The 24,974-nt window shown below is 47.0% G+C and overlaps 1 protein-coding gene across 1 annotated transcript; it reads right to left on the bottom strand.

Moving 5' to 3' along the window:
* Window positions 1–21,481: 21,481 nt before the first annotated feature.
* Window positions 21,482–23,056, bottom strand: LOC138493093 (micronuclear linker histone polyprotein-like). The gene has a single exon (XM_069620308.1). The coding sequence runs from the start codon at window positions 23,054–23,056 to the stop codon at window positions 21,482–21,484; it is 1,575 nt and encodes a 524-aa protein (XP_069476409.1).
* Window positions 23,057–24,974: the final 1,918 nt, after the last annotated feature.

Consider the following 24,974-nt stretch of genomic DNA (forward strand, 5'->3'; position numbering starts at 1 on the left):
CTAGTGAGCAGGGCACCATATCCCGGGAGAGTGAACAGAACACTATATTCCTAGGTGAGGTCTAGTGAACAGGGCACTATACCCCTGGGTGTGGAATAGTGAGCAGGCCACCATATCCCTGGGAGAGTGAAAGGGGCAGTATATCCATAGGTGAGTTCTAGTGAGCAGGGCACCATATCGTTGGGAGAGTGACCAGGGCCCTATATCCATAGGTGCAGACTAGCGACCAGGACACTATCTCTGGAGATTGACCAGGGCACCATACCCCTGGGTTTTGAATATTGAGCACGACACCATATACCTGGTAGAGTGAGCTGAGCACTATATTCCTAGGTGAGGTCTAGTGAGCAGGTCACTATACCCCTGGGTGGGGAATGGTGAGCAGGGCACCATATCCCTGTGAGAGTGAACGGGGCACTATATCCAAAGGTGCAGACTGGTGAGCATGGCACTATATCCCTGGGAGAGTGAATGGAGCACTAAATTCCTAGGTGAGGTCTAGTGAGCAGGACATTATATCCCAGTGAGAGTGAATGGGGCACTATATTCAAAGGTACGATCTAGTGAGCAGGACACAATATCCCTGGGTGGGGAATGGTGAGCAGGGCACCATATCCCTGGGAGAGTGAAAGGGACAGTATATCCATAGGTGAGTTCTAGTGAGCAGGGCACCATATCTTTGGGAGAGTGACTAGGGCCCTACATCCATAGGTGAAGACTAGCGACCAGGACACTGTATCTCTGGAGATTGACCAGGGCACCATACCCCTGGGTGTTGAATATTGAGCAGGGCACCATATACATGTTAGAGTGAGCTGGGCACTACCTAGGTGTGGTCTAGTGAGCAGGTCACTATAGCCATGGGTTGGGAATGGTGAGCAGGGCACCATATCCCTGTGAGAGTGAACGGGGCACTATATCCAAAGGTGCGGACTAGTAAGCAGGACACTATGTTCCTGGGTGGGGAATGGTGAGCAGGGGATCATAACCATAGGAGAGTGAACAGAACACTATATTCCTAGATGAGGTCTAGTGAGCAGGACACTATATCCCTGTGAGAGTGAATGGGGCACTATATCCAAAGGTAAGGTCTAGTGAGCAGGACACAATATCCCTGGGTGGGGATTGGTGAGCAGGGGACCATATACCGGTGAGAGTGAACAGGGCACTATATCTAAAGGTACAGACTGGTGAGCAGGACACTATATCCCTGGGAGAGTGAACGGGCACTATATCCAAAGGTACAGACTAGTGAGCAGGACACTATATTCCTGGACGGGGATTGGTGAGCAGGGCACCATATACCTGTGAGAGTAAACGGGGCACTATATCCAAAGGTACAGACTGGTGAGCAGGACACTATATCCCTGGGAGAGTGAACGGGGCACTATATCCAAAGGTACAGACTAGTGAGCAGGAAACTATATCCCTGGGCGGGGAATGGTGAGCAGGGGACCATATACCTGTGAGAGTGAACGGGGAACTATATCCAAAGGTACAGACTGGTGAGCAGGACACTATATCCCTGGGAGAGTGAACAGGGCACTATATCCAAAGGTACAGACTAGTGAGCAGGACACTATATCCCTAGGCGGGGAATGGTGAGCAGGGGACCATATACCTGTGAGAGTGAACGGGGCACTATATCCAAAGGTACAGACTGGTGAGCAGGACACTATGGGCCTCATTACACGGAAGGCGGAGAGCCATGGCGCTATTAGCGCCATGGCTCATGCCGGTAAAATACCGGCACCGCCTTGGCGGAAAGGGGATTTACCGCCCCATTCCAAGGTTGGAGGGGCGGTAAATCCCCCTTCCGCCATTGCCCTTCCCCATTCCCATTTCTGCCCCATAGGGCTCTATGGGAATGGGGAAGGCGCTAATTACGGCACCGCAATTTTGCGGTGCCGTAATTAGCTCCGAGGTCCCTTAGCGGGTTGGTTTTTAACGCCTGCAAAAAGCAGACGTTAAAGCACCAACCCGCTAAGGGACCTCGTAGTAAGGCGGTAATGGTTAACGGTCACCTTTACCATTAACAGTGGCCGTTAACCATTACTGCCTTCCGTGTAATGAGGCCCTAAATCCCTGGGAGAGTGAACGGGGCACTATATCCAAAGGTACGGACTAATGAGCAGGACACTATATCCCTGGGCGGGGAATGGTGAGCAGGGGACCATATCCCTGAGCAAAAAAACAGAGAGAAGGAGATCCCTAGTGAAGGATAGGCCATTTTGGTAGATTTAACAAAAGAAAGAACTCCACATCCAGAGAGAGGCGAAGAGGCCTTGTGGTACTCAAAAGACGCGATACAAATGGAATGGTAGAGCAACCTAAACAGGAGACTCTGGAAACTTCTTAATGCATTTTTGTTTGGTGTCTAGTTTATGATCCTGAAGTGAAGCACTACATCTCCCAAGAAGCTTTATGTCACATCAATCCTGAACCAATTTCCATGCACTAGTCTTATGTTTTACTTTGCTCACTCTGGTGTCGGTAGTTGTGTGTTGCCTCAGCCATTTGATACATGACACAACTGCTGGCGGCATGAATTCCTCTCCACCACATTTTCTATCAAAAGTAATTTAGTAGCCACTGAATGTGATTTAATACAAAGCACACACTGTAGCTTTCTGTGGGAGTTCGGCATGTTGCAAATGAGACTGTGATGCTTGCTTTGGCAGCGGCGGGGTATCTAGAAGGACGTGAATGGAAGATGCGATGCACACACTCTTTGTTCAGCGGTACACACAGAAACGAGCAATCTGGCATGGCAAGCAGGACTCCTCCTGTGGAAGTGCGGCAGCGGACCGCGCAGGGACCGAGAACAGCGCTCGCTTTTGTTGCCTCCTTTGTGTGGTCTGCTCAGCAATATTGCCACGGCTTTGTCTCCAAATCTGTTGCTTTGTTTACTGATATCACAGAGAAGAATGGGAGGGAAGTGCGGGGTGGTTAAGCGCCGAGTCGCTCAGATAATAGGACACACAGCGAGCGCTCTTCCCTTCTGGTGACTGGCCACCCAGGAGGCTTCACAAGCACTCAGCCCGCAGGCTGCCCCATTAACACAGCAGGCTCCAAGAGCTGGTACGGTGCCAGGTTCAGAGCAGCCAAGACTGAGGACCGCCTCGCACCATTCCCACGCAGACAACCTGTCCATAGAACTGGGGCTTCTGGAGAGGGTCAGAGGGCTTCCACTGCCCCCTCCTTGATGGCTACCAGGGTTTCTCATTCCAAGCGCTGCCACTGAGCTTCCTTGTGAGAGTCATCGAAAGACATTGGGCCTCATTACAAGTTTGGAGATAGCCATGCCTGTAATACAGGCAGGCTACCTCCGAACTTGCGAAAAAATCCGGCATCCGCGAACGGGCAATTACCGGGTCATGCCGAGTTTGGTGGACCTGGTCATTGCCCGTTTGCGGGTGCTGGTAATAAGGGACTCCCCATCCCCATTCGAACCCCATAGGGCTCAATGGGAATGGGGATGGTGGTAGCACCGGTATCATTAATAACGGTATCGGTATTACCATCATGATCTGCTCGTGGTTGCCGGTACGTCCACCAGGTCAGACCTGGTGGCTGCAAGGGCACCCGCAAGCAGAACTCGTAGTATGGCGGTACGGTAGCCACAGTGCCGGTAGTGATACCGACGTCATTGTTGCCTTACCGCCATACTTGTAATGAGGCTCATTGCCTCCAAGTCCCTCTTCCTCGATCCCAGTACTTATGAAAGGCCTGCACTTCTTAAGAGAAATCCCACTCCCACTCAAGCCGCAAGAGAGACCCTCCTCAACACTCCTCTATGTGGGTTTGGCTTCTATTTATCCCTCCAGTTTAGTTCTCTGTGCTTCTGCAGGGGTGATTACCATGAACTGCTGGGCTGGGTGTGTTTCGGTGGTGGTTGTCCACGCTGCTGGGCTGCAGTGGCACAGAGAGAAGCCCCTTTTTTCCTCCTGCTGGGCTAACGGCGATAGTGGAAGCAGCGTCACCAGGTTCCTAGGTGATTAGGGTCGTCGGGGCGGGGGAAGGCGGGGTGCTGGGCCAGCCATTAGTATTAACCTTGGGGACTCTTGGCTCAGGGGAACAAAGAAGAGGGTGGCAGCCATCAGAAAAAAAGTTTTCCGGGACTGGAAGGACCCTGAGAGATTGTCTGTCCCAGGTGCATAATCAAGCTTTTCCCACTTGCAGAAGATGCCAAGCGCCCTGTAACGCTGGGGGTAGAGTCCCTGCTAGCCAGTCTCACAGGGAGACTGTCCGTGTCAACAGAGGCAGCTGTGGTTCAGGGAATGCAGTAGGCCACAAGATGGACTCTGCCCTCAAGAAGACAATCTTCCCTTCAGTGTGCACACCTTCATGCCCTGCACGGCAAAATCTCTCCTAGAGGCCTTCCAGGAGCTGTACGACAAGATGGAGGAGGAAGATGTCTGCTCTGGCTTGATTCAGGACATGCTCGTGCAGACAGAGTTATTATCAGATCAGAGCCAGGTTTGCACTATATATAAACCAGCACATACATATATGCTAGAATGCTTGGAATGTCATCTTTAGCTAACATTTTTCAGAGGGAAATCAGAAAGCTTATAAGACATGTTCCCTGCTGTTTAAAATACAGTGATGACATTTTGGCTTTTGGCGGTCAATCAGGAAGCACGTGACCTGACGTGTGGAGGGTCTGCATGGCCCGTGATGATGCACACCTGACAATGAAAAAAGATGGCAGTGCTTTCAACATATTGACCTGAAACTCCAATGGACACATCTCTTCTGCAATTCCAGGCCCCCATGTTGTCGCGTGTCTGCTCTTTCCTGGGCATGGCTAAGTAATGTGCTCATACATACATGCCATGCCTTGATCATTGCTTTGCTTCACCAACTAACATGTCCTGGGTGCGAACTTGTGGGGACGAGTGCGTTCCAAGCCATCAAGGGAGGGATAGCATGGGTGGATTCCATGGACATTTTTCCTCCTTATTCATTAACTGAACTCATCGTCAACCTAGGCCTTTTTCCCACTATTCAGGATTCTCAAACTTAGGTGTGTTTTCATCCTCCTGTTTTTAAAATATTGCATTGTTTCATTACCTTAAATTGCATTGTGAAACATAAGCCTTTCTCCCACTATTCAGGATTCTCAACTTAGGTGTGTTTTTGTCCTCCTGTTTTTAAAGAAAATTGCAGTTTGATAGTTCCTGAATTAGGAGTGTGACTGTCTTGTCCAACTGCTCAACCTTCTCGCTGTCCTGTCTGCTTGCGACCTGCTTTGTGTCCTTCCCTAGTGTTCTCACTTTCCCTCTCCCTTCCTCTTCTCTTCTCTCCTCTCCCTACCTACTATATGGTTTCTCTGTCTCACCTATTTCTTACAACTGCTTCTCTATCGACTATCCTGCCCTCACTAAATCTGGAAGGAAGAAGTTTAAAAAGGAGATCGTGGTCTCCAACCCAGGACTCCCTATCCCAGACAACTATACCAGTGCCTCCTCCAAGGAAACTCTCACCGACATCCTCTTTGTCGTTCCCTCACCAGACCTATGGAGCCTACATATGGTCTCTAGAGCTCTCTCCTTTATCTTCTTCTCTCATTAATGGTGGCACACAGTGGTATGCCCTACTGGCCTCATTCCAGTCCTCTAAGGTCATCACTAATGTCTATGCAAATGGCACCGTCTTGGTCCAAGGCCCTCAGGCCAACCTTCTCCTCTTTGATAGACGCCTCCCGCGCCTCATCAATTTCCTTTCCTCTCCTGCTGTCCCCTCTCTTCCCCCCACAGCATCATCACCTCACCCTACTGCCTCTTCCCTGGCTACCTTGCCATCTCCTTCCCTCTCTGCCCACCCCCTCGGGCTCCTTCTACACTTCCGCAGGACCTACCTCTGATTTATACCCCTCCCAGGAAGGGTAGCAACCTTCTCCATTTTGCCACTCTTAACTCTCGCTCAGCTGTCAAACACTCCTCCGACATCTTCCGCCTCCTGGAGGAACTGGACCTCGATGTCCTCGGTCTCACTGAGACATGGTTCACGGCCAACTCTGTCACAAGCTTTGACACTCTCCTCCCTTATGGCTACAAGATCCTCTCCTCTCGCAGGTCCAACCGCCCCAGATGGGGTGTAGCCCTGATCTTCCCGAGTGGATTCCTGCCTCTGTCATTCCTACACAGGCCTACTCCACTTTTGAATGCCTGATCTGCAGGCTTTCTCTCTCTCTCCCAGCCATTCCCTTATTGTGGCTACTATCTATCGGCCACCTGGTGAGATCTCCTCCTTCCTCTCTGAGTGGGCAGACCTGTCCTCTTCACTCCTGGCCTCGACCACTCAACTCCTCCTTCTTGGTGACTTCAACATCCAACTGGATGACTCTTGTCCTCCCTCTCGACTCTTTCACAACTTCTGCAACTCTCTCTCCCTCTCTATTTTCCCCTCTGGCCCGAATCACTCTGCAGGGCACACTCTGGATGTGTTGATCTCTACAGACCTTCCTCTTTCTGTCCCTCTCACCACTCCTCTCTCCTGGAGTGATCACTGTCTCCTTTCCTCCCATCTCACCCTCTATACCTCCCAGGCCAAGCCACCTCCATCGCTGCCACCCACCTTCTCAGTCATCTGACCCATGAATCGCATGTCAGTCGAGGATTTCGCTGCACTTTATCACCCCACTCTCCCCTGTTGGCTGACTCTCACCCTGACACATCCCTTTCCATGCTCCACTCTGCTATATCTGATACTCTTGATATTCTTGCCTCTTGTCATGAGAATCCGCATGAAGCCCAAAGCCAAGTGCAACTCCTGGTATGACTCAGACCTCATCACCCTTAAACGCAAGTGCAGGGTGGCTGAGAGGAAATGGCGTGCTTCATGTACATCCTCTGACAAACTGGCCTGTGCCTGCTCCAAAGGCAATACTGACTATCTGTCCTCACAAAGAAGAGAGTTCATATCCAAGCCCACGTCTCTGCGGCATCTAACAACTCGGCTGAACTGTTTAAAATCTGCAAGCAACTTGCCAATCCTGCCGCAGTTTTTACCTCTCCTGTCCCTTTCCAGGCCCTCTGGCTTTGGGCTTCATCTCTAAAGCTCAGGAAATCCTGTCCTCACACTCTGCCTCTGCCCTTCCCCCTCTTCTCCCTGCTCTTCCTCTGGCCCTTCTGCAGCCACCTCTCCTCCCTCCTTCTCTGCCTTTCCCCTGTTCTACACTGACAAAGTCTCTAGACAAGTCCGATCTGTGAAAGTCTCGTCCAAACAGGTTCACCCCTGCTCCTCCAAAATCATTAAGGACCACATCGACTCCCTGGCTCCTGCCCTGGGTCTACAACCACTCCTTCACCACTGGAGTCTTCCCATCCCCCCTGAATCACCCCTTGTTCACCCCCTCCTTAAGAAACCTTCTGTCGACCCCTCCTGCCTGGCTAACTATCGCCCAATCTCCATCACTCCCTACCTGGGCAAGCTCCTGGAGAAACTGGCCATCTCCCAGCTCAATCTCCACACTGAATCTGTTGGTTGCCTTCATGACCATCAGTCTGGCTTCAGAAGTGCCAGAAGCACAGAAACTGCTCCCCTGAACATCCATCAAGACCTCCTCTCCATCCTTGATTCTAACACCCCCTGTGTCCTCATCCTGCTTGATCTCTCTTCTGCCTTTGACACAGTCAACCATGCCATCCTGGTCAAATGCCTCTGTGATAACCTTGTGTTATGCTTGATTTATGCTTGGTTCAAAATGCGCGGGCGCGCAATGCATTCTGGGAGTGCTCGGAGCCATGTTGGATATTTACTTCACTCCGCAGTGAAAGGCTGCACACATTTTGCTGAAGTGTTCAATTCACAGTGCTGAGACAAACATGCTTTTCCAAACTTGGTATGCAGTGAAGGCCGGGAAAGCTAACGTTGTTATGGCTTGCTACTGTTCTCCGTGAAGCGTGTTTTTAGAGCAGGGAGGCCCTGCGTTCCTTGGGGGGAGCTCTCGATTGACCCAGCTGGCAACCGACGGCTGTTCCTCAACTGCGCAGGTGCAATTTCCAGAAGGTTTGAGAATTAACTCCCCTTTGTGGAGTGTCTATATATGCGGAAACCCGGAGGGGGTCAGGTGAGACTTCAGCCAGAGAAGGACGCTCCGTCTGGCCTTCCTGTGAGCTGTGGTACTTTCGGCCTGGCTGTCCCCAGAGTCTTCCAGCCGCTTCTGGACGAGATGAGGACTTCAATTACGCTCACGGTGATGTATTTCCTTTTAACTTCTTTATTTCTTCTGTGAGCTATGTCCATATTATTTTTATGAGTTATTTCTACCTACTTGTAGGTTTTGATTAAATAGCCGTAAAGAACTGATTTATCTTCTAAGAGTGCGTGGTTGTGAATTATTGTGTTTGTCTGTTTTTTTTGGTTCAAAGTACTTGCTCCATAATTGCATTGATGATTTATGGTTGTTTCGTGCACTTTTCGGGGGAGAGCAGTACATTTTTCGTGTCACGAACAGGATGTACGTGATGAGTTGTTCCATGCATCCAAGAATCTTTTGAAATGTAGATAAGATTTGGTTGTCGTGTAAGTGAAGTTTTTTTTGAGAAGCGAAATTTTTTGTCTCTTTGGTAACTGTTTGAGTGCCTGTGGGAGTGATTGCAGTGTGGAGAAGAAAATATATAGGTTCAACAAGGTTTTGTTTTGTTTGCGATTATGAGTAGTTTGTTCAAGAAGAAGAGCGTTACCGCTGGCAGTGACTGTTCCGATGTTGTTATTCCAGGTTGGACTAAGAGTCCGTATGATAAGTTGACTCAAGCGTGGGCATGTGGTGCTAGTTTAAGTGAAACCTGGGATCAAGGATTGGGAGATGCCGATCCAAATGATGTAATTGCATGCTTGCAACAAGTTCCAGTAGAACGTGGTAAAGAATGTGTGGCATTAGGTAGGCGAGGTTGGGTTCTTTTGCATGCTTTTAGGAAAATACATCAGAGGCAAATGGATATGAAAAATTAGGTTTTGAGATTAGAGAGAAAACTAGCTGCAGAACGGCAGACTGTGTTAATGCAGCAGATTCAAATGAAATTGTTTAAAGATAAGGCTGACACATATCAGGTGGTGGCCGAGAGGGCAGCAGTCAGAGTAGCGCGATATAAGTATAGGAAAAGATGGGGAGGGGTCAACAAAAGAAAGGTGGCAACTGTATTCGCTACCGCTGGTGTAGACTGGGATCCGGACAAATGGGATAGTGATATTTTTGATTCGACCAGTCTAGAAAGTAGTTCTGCAGAAGAGTCTGACCCCAAACCAGAGGTGAAACAGAAAACAGTGGCGGCGAAGCCTGTTAGAAGGCGGCGAGCTGGACCACACCCGCAGAATCCTGGTGGTGGTATGGTGGATTTAAGTACTTTTGAAGATTACACACAACAGGAGGTTGGGGAAATTATTACCCGTTTGAGGCAAAAATCAGGGGAAGCTTTATTGACATGGATGGTGAGATTGCTAGACGGCGGTGCTGCAGGGTTGTTAGTAGATTCTACTGATTCACCGCGTTTTTTACCCCTGTCAATTGACACCAATGTACAGGAGGTCTTAAGAGCAGGACCGCCCCCTGATGCTAATGGTCAAGATACGCAGGTGTCTTTGTTGCACCTGATAGCCCAAGCATGTAACCGTAAATACCCTATTACCACAGATTGGCCATGTGAAGAAACAAAGTGATATACATTGAGAGAAGCAATTCAAAATGTCAGAGAGCATGCTATGAAAGAGGCGATTCACATAGACGCCCCTGATCACATGGGAGCTGTGTCGCTCTCAGTCTCAACTCGAAACATGGTGATTAGAACTGTGCCACCTGCATACAAAAGTATTATTATGACTTTGCTCGTAGGCATGACTGGCAAGGCTACGGATGAGGTAGCAGATGCCATTCGGCAACTTGCAGATTTGGGAGAGTGGGATAAGAGCGATAACAAGCCACGAGAGAGAGAGAGGGGCGCAGTGAGAGAAGAACTGAAGGCAGAAGGTAAAATAGCAGAGATTCCCGAGTGTCCCGAAAAGACATGTTTTTGGCTTTGTTAAAAGATGGTGTGCCACACGAAGAAATTGATGGCATTGAAACCAGATTAATGTATGAATTATACAAAAAACAAGGACTTGCAGCCAAAGAACGGTATAAACAGGTTAAGAAACAAGTAGTCACCACGCCACAGGGGGACATCTCACCTTCTGCTTCCACTGCGGAAGACCAAGATGAAGGGTCTATGGGGACACCTTCCCCGTACCAGCCGACATACGCTGATTTAAGAAAGGTGTTGAGTGCAATTCTATAGGCGGAGTCAAGTCACACTCATTCAAAGTTTGACTAGGGCTTCGGCCAAGCTCCGGCAGCGTCTGCCCGCATAAAAGTGGATAGGCGGCCTCATGTTGATGTTAAGATTTTTTGGGGGCCAGGAAACACACAAGGGCTGCGAGCATTGATAGACACCGGGCCGGAGGCCTCTTTGATTCATGATAATCCGACACGTTTTAAAGGCAAACACTTTACAATTACAGGTTTATGGGGAATGGAGACCCCCACAGTGCAAATGAGAGTGGAGATGAAAATAGGCAACTTAAAGAGGCAGAAATACCAAGTGTTGATTGTCCTGATACTTGAATATATAATTGGCTTTGACATTTTGGAAGGGCTAACCTTGGGGCTTTGCGGTAAAACGTACCAGTTTGGGGTGAGTACATTAATTTGTACACCCATTACTGTAGGCAAATTGAAGATGCCCCCAGTGCAAGTGCCAATAGCAACCAAGCGGGTAGCAATGAAACAATACCACATTCCTGGGGGGCACAAGGAAATTGCAGACACCATCAAAGAGTACGTGGAGGCGGGTGTATTACGCCCTATTACCACATCATGGAACAATCCGCTCTGGCCCATTAAAAAGGGGGATGGGTCGTGGAGGATGACGGTTGATTAAAGGGAGTTGAATAAACACACTCCTCCCTTAGTGCCCGCAGTCCCAGATGCTATTAATTTGATTGAAAATGTCCAAAAGTTTGAGGGGACTTGGTATGCAGTGATCGATTTAGCTAATGCATTTTTCTCCGTGCCAATTGCTGACGAGTGTCAAGAACAGTTTGCATTTTCGTGGAGTGGACGTCAGTACACTTTCACGAGACTACCCATGGGTACATGCACTGTCTGACTATCTGTCACCGGCTGGTGGCAGAGCACTTAGACAAGATACCGTGTAAACCTGACATACAAATCTCTCATTACATTGATGATATTTTGATCCAGGGCAAGGATGAGCATAGCGTGCAAAGTCAGCTAGATGTCCTTATAAGAGGATTGAAAAAGGAAGGGTGGGAGATTAATCCGAGTAAAATTCAAGGTCCAGCTGAAACAGTGATATTCTTAGGGATTCAGTGGCATCATGGGCATCGAGACATGGTGCCAAAAGCACGACAGAAAATACTTGAATTCACCACTCCAACGAGCAAAAAGCATGCTCAGATGTTTATAGGACTGTTTGGCTTTTGGAGACAGCACATTCCACATTTAGGGCAGATATTGGCCCCCTTCTACAAAGTGACACGTAAGAAATATGAGTTTCAGTGGGGGAAAGAGCAGCAGAGAGCCTTTGAGATGGCGAAAGACACGGTGCAGCAGGTGCTTGATTTATGGCCCTTGAAGGAAGGCAAAGTGGAATTAAATGTGTCTGTGCAAGACAATTATGCTAACTGGAGTGTGTGGCAGAAACAAGACAGGAAACGTGTGCCATTAGGGTTTTGTTGTCGTAAGTTGCCCGATGCTGGTAACTCATATACTCCGTTTGAGAAGCAATTGCTGGCATGCTATTGGGCTCTTGTTGATACCGAGCAGATGACCTTAGGTCATGATGTATTCATGAGACCTGAAATACCAATCATGCTGTGGGTACTGAGCTCTCCTAAAACGCATCGTATAGGACATGCTCAAGAAGCCAGCATAATTAAGTGGAAAAGGTATATTCAAGACAGAGCCAAATCAGGAAAGGGTGGAGTGGCACAATTACATGAGGAAGTAGCCAACATACCGCCCTCAGCTTATTTACCACCGGAGGTGCCTGAAAAACGTGAGTCTCCCGTGAAATGGGGAGTCCCTTACAATGATTTGACCGTGGACTAAACAGAGCATGCTTGGTTCACGGATGGTTCAGCTCGATATGTGGGAACTGAGCGGTACTGGAAACAGTGTCATACAATCACAAAACAAAAAAGATGTTGACAATGACAGGGAAAGGAAAGAGCAGTCAGTTCGCAGAACTTTACGCAGTTTACCAAGCATTGAAACAAGAGACCCCTGGTCAATGCCATGTGTACACAGATTCATGGTCACTGGCGAATGGATTGGCAGTGTGGTTGCCGACTTGGCAAACAAATGGATGGAAGATTCATTCAAAAGAGTTGTGGGGAAAGGAACTGTGGCAAGATATTGCAGAAATGTTACAAAGTGAAGTCACTGTATATCATGTGGACGCACATTGTGCCACAGATTCATTAGAACGTTGGTTTAATGTTTTTGCAGACGAACACACCAAGATTGCGACAATGGATGCAGAGACTCGGGAAGAAGATATGGAGGGTTTGGCCAAATGGGCCCATCAGAAAAGTGGGCACCTTGTAGAAAAGGCTACTATCAGGTGGGCACAAGCTCTAGGCATCAGTCTTCCGTTAGAACTAGTGAAAACAATCATTTTGCAGTGTCCCGTGTGCCAACACCAATTGCATAGACCTATACTTCAGATTGTTCAAGGTACATTGAGAAGAGGAAAATTACCAGGTCAAATTTGGCAGATTGATTATATCGGTCCTATGCCAAACAGCAGAGGTTGTCAGTATGCATGCACTATTGTAGATACATACTCGGGATATTTTATGGTTTTGCTGTGCAAACGTGCAACCCAATTGAATACCATCAGGGTTTTAAATCAGATCATATTACATTATGGAGTGCCTTTGCAGATTCAAAGTGACAATGGGTCACATTTCAAAGGCAAACTAATCCAGGAGTTTTGTCAGGAAAAGAGCATTGAGTGGATATATCACATTCCCTACCATTCAGCTGCAGCAGGGCTAATTGAACGAATGAATGGGTTACTGAAAGAACAGTTGCGCAAATCTGGAGACGGCAGTTTGACAGGCTGGCGTGATCGTGTGTTTGATGCGGTGCAAGTGCTGAACAATAGGCCTGTGTATGAACATGAAACTCCTTTGATGCGATTAATGACTCCTAATTTACAGGTTCAACCCAATTCAGTTAGAGAAACATTGTTATACTGGGAAATTACGCCGGGTTCTTTAGCTCCCTATCGAGCAACTCCAGAGTCAGCAGGGGTAGACTTGCATTCTAATGAAGAAATCAGATTAGATCCACGAGGAATTGTTGTTATTGAAACAGGGATTGGAGTATAGATTCCCCCAGAGCATATGGGATGGATTTCCCCTAGATCCGGCCTAGCATTGAAAGGAGTTCAAGTGTTGGGAGGGGTAATTGATGCTGATTACCAAGGAGAGATTAAAGTCATCCTAATGAATAGTGGGGATCAGTTGTTATCAATACACAAGGGTGATCGAGTGGCCCAATTGATAGTTATTCCCATTACATTGTCCATGATTAAGAAAGGGGAACCTCCTACAGTGTTAACTACCCGTGGGGATCGCGGTTTTGGATCTTCAGACAGTATGGTACCGGGTGCAAAAGTGTGGGTGGAAAAGCCAAGAGGCCCACCAGTGCCAGCAGATGTCATTGCATCAGGCAAAGATCAAGTGGTTTTAATAATGGAGCCTGGTAGAAAGAAATGTCAATATGTACCCGCAGACAAATGTTACCTAAGAGAGTGATGTGCAACACTGATATCTCTTTTCTGGGTTTGCTTTGTAGATCCTGGGTCTGGTTGGTGTGACTGTGGCACTAAATGGACTCCATTTGGACGTGTTAGACGATCTTCTGTCACCAGCAACAAGTGTCACATCTGTGCCAGTGATCAAGGGGATACTGATAGTGATGAATAATGTTGTCCCCAAGCAGCCCTATGCCAGTGCCGACAAGCCCGCCAGACCGAAGACATGGATCCGTGAAATGCGACAAACACATCAGGAGCAAGTGAAATCGACCTTGATGGCAGTTGTGCAGGAGCCCTTTGTAGGACGGAGGAAACACTCTACTATGATAACCCAAGAAGAAAATATGTGGATATATCTGGCGCAGCAAGTACTGAATATATCACATTTTTGTCTTACGGATGTGCCCAATGCTGAAGCTTTATTGACTACATGTTTAGTAGCGGTGCCGACGCCTGTCCCGGTTTTAAAGCATATTTTCGGCGTCACACATAATGATTCTTTAGTTCAAGACGCAGACATTAGACAATCCTTTTCAGTTTATGAATACTGCAGGTTCTGCCAAGAAACCAACAAGAAGTGGAGAAATTTGACACGTGTGATTATGTACAACATAACCCAAGGTGATGTGTGCTACATTATGACGTGCAAGTCACAAGAAATTGGTAAATGCAGACAAACAGAGTTGACCAATCAATATAATCATACTACGTTCGAGAGGAGACTGTGTTAACGAATGTCACGCAAATGCACCAGTGTAAATAACACTATGTCTTGCAATCATACAGTGATAACTGCTAGTCATTTGAATCATGTGAAACTTCCAACAAGATGGCTCTTTTCATGTGGTAACATCTCATACACTTATATTCCAGCTAACATTTCTGGAGGTCCATGTGTGCTTTGACTCGATTAGGACTAATGATGTTTCTTTTACACTCAGCGATAACTCGAGGTAAAAGGTCAACCTTTGAATCTGTAGGGCTATCTCCTGACTGTGATTCACATGTACATTTGCTATCAGAAGCTGAGGTTCTAGCATTAACCCTTTCATTAGTAGGTGTTTGGGGTTTAGCTGCTGGAGGTTACAAATCGTTGATGAAATGAGCGTGTTTAGTAGTTAAAAGTCTTAATCATACTTTGCAGGCTTTAGAAGAATTACTCCTTGATAGTCAAATTATTAGAAAAGCTACTTTGCAGAACAGAGCTGCTGTTGATTACTTATTGCTGAAACATAATTTAGGGTGTAATGCCTTTGAAGGTATGTGTTGCTTCAATTTGAGTGACCACTCACGATCCATCGAAAGTCATATTCGAGGTTTGAGGGATCTCATTTCTCAAGTGTCTCAAGATCGTAACAAAAACTGGTGGGATTGGTTATTTTCATGGATACCTGATATTGGGGGTACACTATATTATATTATATTGTATATATGATATTATATTTTTGCTTGCATTTTTATTATTCTGTCTATTATAATTGCTTGTTGTTGTTGCCTTCAATGTGTTCCCAATTTAGTTTTAACATTTCGTAGGTTTCAGAGACCAGTTCCAGTGCCACCTGGCTACGGAAGATAAATATCCAAAGGGTGGAATTGTCATGCTTGATTTATGCTTTGTTCAAAATGGTGCGGGCGCGCAATGCATTCTGGGAGCGCTCGGAGCCATGTTGGATATTTACTTCACTCTGCAGTGAAATGCTGCACACATTTTGCTGAAGTGTTAGATTCACAGTGCTGAGACAAACATGCTTTTCCAAACTTGGTATGCAGTGAAGGCCGGGAAAGCTAACATTGTTATGGCTTACTACTGTTCTCCGTGGAGCGTGTTTTTAGAGCAGGCAGGCCCTGCGTTCCTTGGGGGGAGCTCTCGATTGACCCAGCTGGCAACCGACGGCTGTTCCTCAACTGCACAGGTGCAATTTCCAGAAGGTTCGAGAATTAACTCCCCTTTGTGGAGTGTCTATATAAGCGGAAACCCGCAGGGGGTCAGGTGAGACTTCATCTAGAGAAGGACGCTCCGTCTGGCCTTCCTGTGAGCTGTGGTACTCTCGGCCTGGCTGTCCCCGGAGTCTTCCAGCCGCTTCTGGACGAGATGAGGACTTCAATTACGCTCACGGTGATGTATTTCCTTTTGACTTCTTTATTTCTTCTGTGAACTATGTCCATGTTATTTTCATGAGTTATTTCTATGTACTTGTAAGTTTTGAATAAATAGCCGTAAAGAGCTGATTTATCTTCTAAGAGTGCGTGGTTGTGAATTATTGTGTCTGTCTGTTTTTTTTGGTTCAAAGTACTTGCTCCATAATTGCATTGATGATTTATGGTTGTTTCGTGCACTTTTCTGGAGAGAGCAGTACACCTTGGTATCACCGGTCAGTACCTGGCTTGGCTGACTTCTTTCCTCTCTGACCTACTCTCCCAGGTCCAACTTGGGTCCTTCCTCTCTGCAATCTTTTTCTCTACCTGTGGTGTCCCCAAGGGGTCTAACCTCTCTCCCTGGCTGTTCAACCAATACCTGACACTTCTTCTTGCCCACCGCATTGCCGCCTTATGCCCCAACTTTCAGTGCTATGCGGATGACACTCAGCTCATTTTCAGGCTACCCTCGGCCACATCTTCTCCGTCTCTCATCTCTGACTGTCTGTCTGCCATCCAGGAGTGGTGTTCCGCCAATGACCTCTGCCTTAATGCTAGTAAGACTGAGATTCTCCTCATCGTCACCCCAACTCCCTCCTTTCCCGTCTCTCTCTGGCCAGCCTCTCTTGACCCTCTTCCTGCTCCCACCTGCGAGGCTAAAAACCTCGGTGTCATCTTCGACTCCACACTCTCCTTCTTGCCTTACATCTCTGACATCTCTAAGAAGTCACATTAGCAGCTGCACCTCCTCAGAGGTATTCTTCCTTTCCTCACCTTCCCGAGAAGCTCACTGTCCAGAGCTCTGGTTCTCTCTAGGCTGGACTATTGCAACAACCTCTTTCTAAATCTGCCTGCCTCTACTCTCCGCCCTCTGCAACTCATCCAGAACAGGATTGCGAGACTTGTCCTTGGCCTCAAGCCTAGGGATTGTATCTCTCCAGGACTGAAATCTCTGCACTGGCTCTCAGTGGCTGCAAGGAATAAGTTCAAAACCCTCTGCATTGTCCACAAGGGCTTCTGGGGCCCGGGGCCTCAATACCGTCAAATCTCTCTTCCCAAATATCTTCCTTCTCAAGCCCTGCGCTCATCCGCCTCCAACTCCCTCAGGGTCAGTCGCTTCTCCAAGCAACAAGTTGTTGTTAGATCTCTTTCCTTGGCTGGGGCCTCCCTCTGGAACAGCCTACCTGCCTCCCTGAAACTTGAGGAGAACCATCTCAGGCTCTGGAAGCACCTCAAAACCTTCATATTCACTGAAACTGCAGTGGTTTCCTGTCCACCTTCTGATCTCGAGCCCAGGCCCCTCCCCTGCCAGTTGCACACTTGCACTGCCTTCCCGGCAACCCCTACATTTGGGGACTGTTTCTGTATCCCTACAGTCCCACTACCAGCACTTGACACCTGTTATCTGCACTTAGCCCTGCACTTGCCACCTGCTGGCCGTACATTACTTACTGTTATTTATTCTATTTATGTACGTCACTGTGCCCCCCGCGCACTTTCACACTTCCCCCACCCATTCACTTGCGCAATCTGAATGACACCTGGCCTAGTAGGATCATTATCTTTCTTCCCTCTGTTCCCCCTGCCTTGCCTCATTGCTCCTTGAAATACTTGTGTATAGGCGCATTCTAAACGCCATATCATATCATATCATATCATCAACACTCATCCAGTAGGCTGCGACACAAGGTCCTGGATTCACTGCATTTACCGCAGCTGGTGATCGGAAGGGGAATGATCAACACCAATGATTGGATACAGCTGTATTCATGCCCAGGTTACTCAATAGAGTGAGGAATGAAGAACATTAGTACAAGAAGCACCAAAGCTACACAATATATTTCCATCGAAGTATGAACAGAGAAGAAAACACAGAAGAAAGCGAATTAGTGTGTCATTGACAATTCACTTTTGAACTAAGCCAGAGGATGGATGATATATCCGAAAGGTGTTGGCTAAATGTTGATTGATTGAACAAAGATCAAAACCACATACAGTTTCATTACTGCATGAAGGGGAATGAATCTGGTTGTTTCTTGAAGTGAAAACTGTAATAGCACAGCATTGTGAGAATGTATTGTTTTGAAAAGAACATTACTGGAATTGGGTGGTGGTGAATTTGAACCATCGATATTGAAAGTCTTGTTTGAATTTTGGTTGGAAATTTTGTTTTGAATGTGAGTAAAAAATTATTGTACGTTATATGGAGACTAGTTGTACGGTTATTTTAATCAGTGCAATGGTTATTATCTCCTGTGAGTGAAATATCGAATAACATTTATGTATTTTATGTAACCCAAGTAGTTAAGAGGTCAGTTGACCCCATCAGAGTGCATAGGGGTTGCCTGTTGGCAACAACAGGTTATATGGGTTTTGCGTACCATTCTTTCTCAGCAGAAGCTGAGCTAGGACCCCCTCGTAAGATTGTGTCCTATGCCAGCAGCAGCCTTTTTGCCACCAAGAGGGCTTAATGCCAAGCACAAGAGAAAGGCCATGAAGCCGGCTGTTCACAATCCATCAAACTCCTGCGACAATCTTTGGCAAGCCAAAGGCCGAAATGCCTCTTTGTATTGAAAGGTGGAGTCTGTACCTACAGGTCTACAAATCCAAGGTCGTCCATTGGACACAGCAGGGAGGAACAGGACCCTCCTAACTTTTTCTCTGGACACCCCCACACTCAGAAGCGTTGCTAGAGTGTGATAACCCATCATGCAAAACCCCCAGCCGTGCCACTGGCTGATTAGGGACCTGCGTCTGAATCAGATATCACATTGATGCTGGTGTCTGAACTAGTGCCGTCGCAACCATGGACACATGCAAATCAGCTTTCCCGGTAGAGCGCTGGCATCAATGTCAAGGGGATACAGGGCCTCATTACACGGACGGCGGTAAGGGTTTACCGGTACCGGTAAGGGCACCGGTACCGGTAAACCCTTACCGCCTTACTACGAAGTCCCTTTGCGGGTCAGTACTTTAACGCCTGCTGTTTAGCAGGCGTTAAAAACCAACCCGCAAAGGGACCAGGGTGCTAATTACGGTACCGCAATTTGCGGCACCGTAATTAGCGCCTTCCCCATTCCCATGGAGCCCTATGGGGCAAAAATGGGAATGGGGAAGGGAAATGGGGGAAGGGGGAATTACCGCCCCGCCAACCTTGGAATAGGGCGGTAATTCCCCACGGTGCCGGTATTTTACCGGCATGGACCAAGGTGCTAATAGCACCTTGGTCCTCCGCCTACCGTGTAATGAGGCCCATAGACTTTCAAATGCATGCAAGCAGAACTCTCTAGAAGCACTGATGGGTTCCTTTAAGCGCGAACTAGCTGACATTGCTCGTGAAGGGGCTCTGTGGCGCAGTAGCCGCACAGACATGCGTGCACTGTAAGGTGTGGTTTCCCACTCTTGGAAATGTTTTGAGGCTGAGCTGCTAACCTGTCATGCCTGTCAAAGCATCACACAAAAAAATCCATACAAGCCCCTACAAATGCCCCATCCAGTGGAGGGCCTTGTGGGAAGACATTGGAGCAGATATCTTTGGGCCTCTTCATGACCCTGCGTTACTTACTGGCTACCATGGATGAACACTAAAAATACCATGTCATTCAAGTAGTGTCTTCCACTTCGGCAGCTACCACATTCCCAGCGTGCTAAAGATACGAAATTCCACTCATGATCAAAATGCACAATAGGACTCCATGGACATTAACTCCATTTTGGCCTCGGGTGAAAGGTTTTGGTGGAAAGGTTCATGGGCAGTCTCTTGAAGACTGTACAAATATGCCACCTGACTAAGGTTCCACTGGTGTAAGGACAAGGTCAAGCAGTGCCGGACTGTCCCAATACAGCACATGGCACTGGCATCAGATATTCATCAGAGGTGATGTTTGGTTGGATGTTCAGGACCTGCACCCATCATCTGCCGTCTAGTCAAGACCTTCTCAAGGATGAAAATAAGGCCAGGAGCAGCCGCACCAGAGAAAAAGACAAGATGAAAGCACATGGTGACCTTCACCACAGAAAATGGAGAACTTTACTTGAACAGGGCAAAGAGGTTCCTGTTGGTCTGCTGATACCTTGTAAGACCACAACTACCTTTTATCCAGACACTTTGATGGTAGTCGCCACCAGTGGCCCTCCGTTCACAGCTGAGCAGAGATACAAGGCATTCCCCTTTAAGAGGATTGAAGAGTGAGTGGTGCCAGATGCTGAAATAAATGTGCCCTCTTCAGATGAAGCGCATGGAGTTGATACAGTTTGCTGTGTAAAGTCAACATGAGAGATTCCATGAACATGCTGCAGCAGAACATGGGACGCCTTGCAGATTGATTTAAGAAATGTATTGAATGCTCATGGTATCAGAGTTCCTACTTTGTACTTTCTTTCTTCTCCAGTCTTTGAATGATTCATGGTATCAGAGTTTCTGCTTTTGTACGTCCTTCTGCCTCCAATCTTTGTATGCTTCATAGTATCAGATTTCCTGCTATTGTACTGCCTTCTGCCTTCAGTCTTTGAATGCTTCATGGTATCAGAGTTCTTGCTTTTGTACTGCCTTCCACCTCAAGTCTTTGTATGCATAATAGTGTCAGAGTTCCTGCTTTTGTATTGCCTTCCGCATCCAGTCTTTGAATGCTTCATGCTATCAGAGTTCCTGCTTTTGTACTGCCTTCCGCCTTCACACTTTGAATGCTTCATGGTATCAGAGTTCCTGCTTTTGTACTACCCTTTGCCTCCACTCTTTGAATGCTTAATGCGATCAGAGTTCCTGCTTTTGTACTTCCTTCCACATCCAGTCTTTAAATGCTTCATGGTATCAGTGTTCCAGCTTTGTTGTACTGCCTTCCTCCTCCAGTCTTTGAATGCTTCATGGTATCAGAGTTCCTGCTTGTGTACTGCCTTCTGCCTCCAGTCTTGTAATGCCTCATTGTATCAGAGTTCCTACTTTTGAACTGCCTTCTGCCTCCAGTCCTTGAATGCTTCATGGTATCAGAGTTCCTGCTTTTGTACTGCCTTCCAACTCCAGCATTTGAATGCTTCATGATATTAGAGTTCTTGCTTTTGTACTGCCTTCCACCTCCAGTCTTTGAATGCTTCATGGTGTCCGAGTTCCTGCTTTTGTACTCCCTTACGCCTGCAATCTTTGAATGCTTCATGGTATCAGAGTTCCTGCTTGTGTACTGCCTTCTGCCTCCAGTCTTTGAATGCGTCATGATATCCGAGTTCCTGCTTTAGTACTCCCTACCGCCGGCAGTCTTTGAATTCTTCATGGTATCAGAGTTCCCGCTTTTGTTCTGCCTTCCACCTCCACACTTAGACTGCTTCATGGTATCAGAGTTCCTGATTTTGTACTGCCTTACGCATCCAGTCTTTTAATTCTTCATGGTATCAGAGTTCCAGCTTTTGTACTACCTTTTGCCTCTAATCTTTTCATGCTTCATGTTATCAGAGTTTCTGCTTTTGTACTGCCTTCTGCCGCCACTCTTTGAATGCTTCATGGTATCAGAGCTCCTGCCTTTCTAGTGCCTTCCACCACTAGTCTTTGAATGCTTCATGGTATCAGAGTTCCTGCTTTTGTACTGCCTGCCACCTCCAGCATTTGAATGCTTCTTGATATTAGAGTTCTTGCTTTTGTACTGCCTTCCACCTCCAGTCTTTGAATGCTTCATGGTATCAGAGTTTGTGCTTTTGTATTGCCTTCTGCATCCAGTCTTTGAATGCTTCATGATATCACGGTTCCTACCTTTGTACTGCCTTCCACCTCCACACTTTGAATGCTTCTGGGTTTCAGAGTTCCTGCTTTTGTACTGCCTTCTGCCTCCAGTCTTTGATTGCTTCATGGTATCAGATTTCCTGCTTTTGTACTGCCTTCTGCCTCCGGTCTTTGAATGCTTCATGATATTAGAGTTCCTGCTTTTGTACTCCCTACCGCCTGCAGTCTTTGAATGATTCATGGTATCAGAGTTCATGCTTTTGTATTGCCTTCCGCATCCAGTCTTTGAATACTTCATGATATCAGGGTTCCTGCTTTTGTACTGCCCTCCACCTCCACACTTTGAATGCTTCTGGGTATCAGAGTTCCTGCTTTTGTACTGCCTTCCGCCTCCACACTTTGAATGCTTCATGGTATCAGAGTTCCTGCTTGTGTACTGCCTTCTGCCTCCAGTCTTGTAATGCCTCATTGTATCAGAGTTCCTACTTTTGAACTGCCTTCCACCTCCAGTCTGTGATTGCTTCATGGTATCAGAGTTCGTGCGTTTGTACCGCCTTCCGCCTCCAGTCTTTGAATGCTTCATGGTATCAGAGTTCCTGCTTTTGTACTGCCTTCCAACTCCAGCATTTGAATGCTTCATGATATTAGAGTTCTTGCTTTTGTACTGGCTTCCACCTCCAGTCTTTGAATGCTTCATGGTGTCCGAGTTCCTGCTTTTGTACTCCCTTCCGCCTGCAATCTTTGAATGCTTCATGGTATCAGAGTTCCTGCTTGTGTACTGCCTTCTGGCTCCAGTCTTGTAATGCCTCATGGTATAAGAGTTCCTACTTTTGAACTGCCTTCCCCCTCCAGTTTTTGATTGCTTCATGGTATCAGAGTTCCTGCTTTTGTATTGCCTTCCGCATCCAGTCTTTGAATGCTTCATGATATCAGGGTTCCTGCTTTTGTACTGCCCTCCACCTCCACACTTTGAATGCTTCTGGGTATCAGAGTTCCTGCTTTTGTACTGCCTTCCGCCTCCACACTTTGAATGCTTCATGGTATCAGAGTTCCTGCTTGTGTACTGCCTTCTGCCTCCAGTCTTGTAATGCCTCATGGTATTAGAGTTCTTACTTTTGAACTGCCTTCCACCTCCAGTCTTTGATTGCTTCATGGTATCAGAGTTCCTGCTTTTGTACCACCTTCCGCCTCCAGTCTTTGAATGCTTCATGGTATCAGAGTTCCTGCTTTTGTACTGCCTTCCACTTCCAGCATTTGAATGCTTCATGATATTAGAGTTCTTGCTTTTGTACTGCCTTCCACCTCCAGTCTTTGAATGCTTCATGGTGTCCGAGTTCCTGCTTTTGTACTCCCTTCCGCCTGCAATCTTTGACTGCTTCATGGTATCAGAGTTCCTGCTTTTGTATTGCCTTCCGCATCCAGTCTTTGAATGCTTCATGATATCAGGGTTCCTGCTTTTGTACTGCCTTCCGCCTCCAGTCTTTAAATGCTTCTGGGTGTCCGAGTTCCTGCTTATGGCCTGTACTCCTCTGGTTGTCTTTGAATAATTTTGGGTAACAGAGTTCCCTTTTTTTCTTTCCTCCTGCTGTCTGTTAGGCAGAATTATATGCAGTACCCTTTGGGAACACTACACACAATTAAGACTACAAGTGACAGTACAATTTCACCTTTGGTACAAGCCTCTACTACACAGTTATGGTGGTAGCAGTAGCGGAACAGCCAGACTTATCTCAAGAGTAAAGTGAGCAGTATCAGAAGTTACACAAAGGACAGCAATTACTATGGTTCAAGCAAACACTGACTCAAGGTTTCTGAGTAAAAGAATATACATTTATTTACACATCAGTTATTAAACACTTCACTATTATCAAGCAGTTTAGAAATCACAGTCTTAGTACACCACACCACTCCCAATAGATTCTGGACAAGTTAAGCTCAAAATGAAGTGTGAGAAAAATGGCACTCCAATAAGTTAAAAGGTAGGGAAAGTCAAAGTTAGACAAAAATTGAGCAGCACCAACAGGTAAGTAAGCAGGGCAATCTAGAAAAAGGAACTACAGTGAGGGAATCAAACCAAGAGGCTTAGGGCCAAAGTCAATGTGACAAAAGTCTTTTGCTTAAAGGATAGTTCCGGGACTTTTTTTTTATTGTCCCTACGGTTCGGCCATGTGTTTTTAAGCATAAATCGGTAGATCGTAGAAAACTTTCCTATGGACCTTACCCGACTTTTCGTCCATTAACGCACTCGAAATCAGCCGCCATTTTCTGATAATCCTATCATTTCCCCCCATCGACCTGGCTCACCTGCTTTTGCGGCACTAAATCAAATCCCCCGCCCCTGAGCCTGACATCAGCAGACGCGTACCGCCCATTTCCCAACGCCAAAGCACGTTTCGTGTCAACAATCGCTGCACCTCAGCTAATGAAGTGTCGCCATGGAAATGGCAGGACGCCTCTTTCCTCAATAAGTATAAACACACCGTTTCACAACACACAGCAGCAGATTTTCGATTCCATTACTCTCTCTGTGTTACTTTGAGTATTCTGTGACTCCTTCCTGTGCTCTGGTCGGCTACCTTCGCCGCTTCTAGGCCTTGTGAACACCTGTACCATCTCTGTAAATTATTTTACTTTCTTTACCACACAATGGCTACAATAATGCCGTATATGTACGAGCCCGAGTACACCGAGGAAGAACTACTGGAAAGGCAAGCACGCGAAAACGATGGGGATTCGGACGGCAGTTGGGAGGACCAGTCAACGGATGAAGAGCCTGGACCATGTCGCATGGACGGCGTCTCCACCTGGTGCACGTGCAATCGGTGCGAGCTAATGCCAACTGAGGAGGAGAACTGCTGCTGCCGTGAAAATTCCGGGTGCTTGGCCTACATTTCGGAAGGCGAGCCAAGTCCGCAATGCATCACCGAGCTGCCAGAGTTCAGGGAAGCCTGCCTCTCACGGACCGTGTTGAGGATGATGATGGTGCTTATGCACGAACTTCGCGGCACTGTTCGTCCGCGTAATCCGAGTAACGAGTAAGTATACTCTGGTTGTGATGTCAGTGATGCCACTACTATTTCATGGTCGTCTCCCACATATAAAATTACATCTACATATCATTCGAATGCATGTAAATTGGTTCCATATTGTGCATTTTCTAGATAGAATTTTTTTCAAAGCAGAATGACATTTTTTACCTGAATCGACAGTGATAAGAAAGTTTTGTCATTTTAATACAGTTTGCATCTTTCATTTTCACAGGTGGTACAGGCTGGTGGCCTATCGTTGCTTCACTTGGT

The sequence above is a fragment of the Ambystoma mexicanum genome, chromosome 10, assembly GCF_040938575.1.
Source record: "Ambystoma mexicanum isolate Mex_15411 chromosome 10, UKY_AmexF1_1, whole genome shotgun sequence".
In the NCBI taxonomy this organism is placed as follows: Eukaryota; Metazoa; Chordata; class Amphibia; order Caudata; family Ambystomatidae; genus Ambystoma; species Ambystoma mexicanum.

Bases quoted from the DNA above. Each gene is read 5' to 3' on its own strand.
- LOC138493093 (XM_069620308.1), bottom strand. From the start codon at position 23,056: ATGAAGCAGTCAAAGATTGCAGGCGGAAGGGAGTACAAAAGCAGGAAC.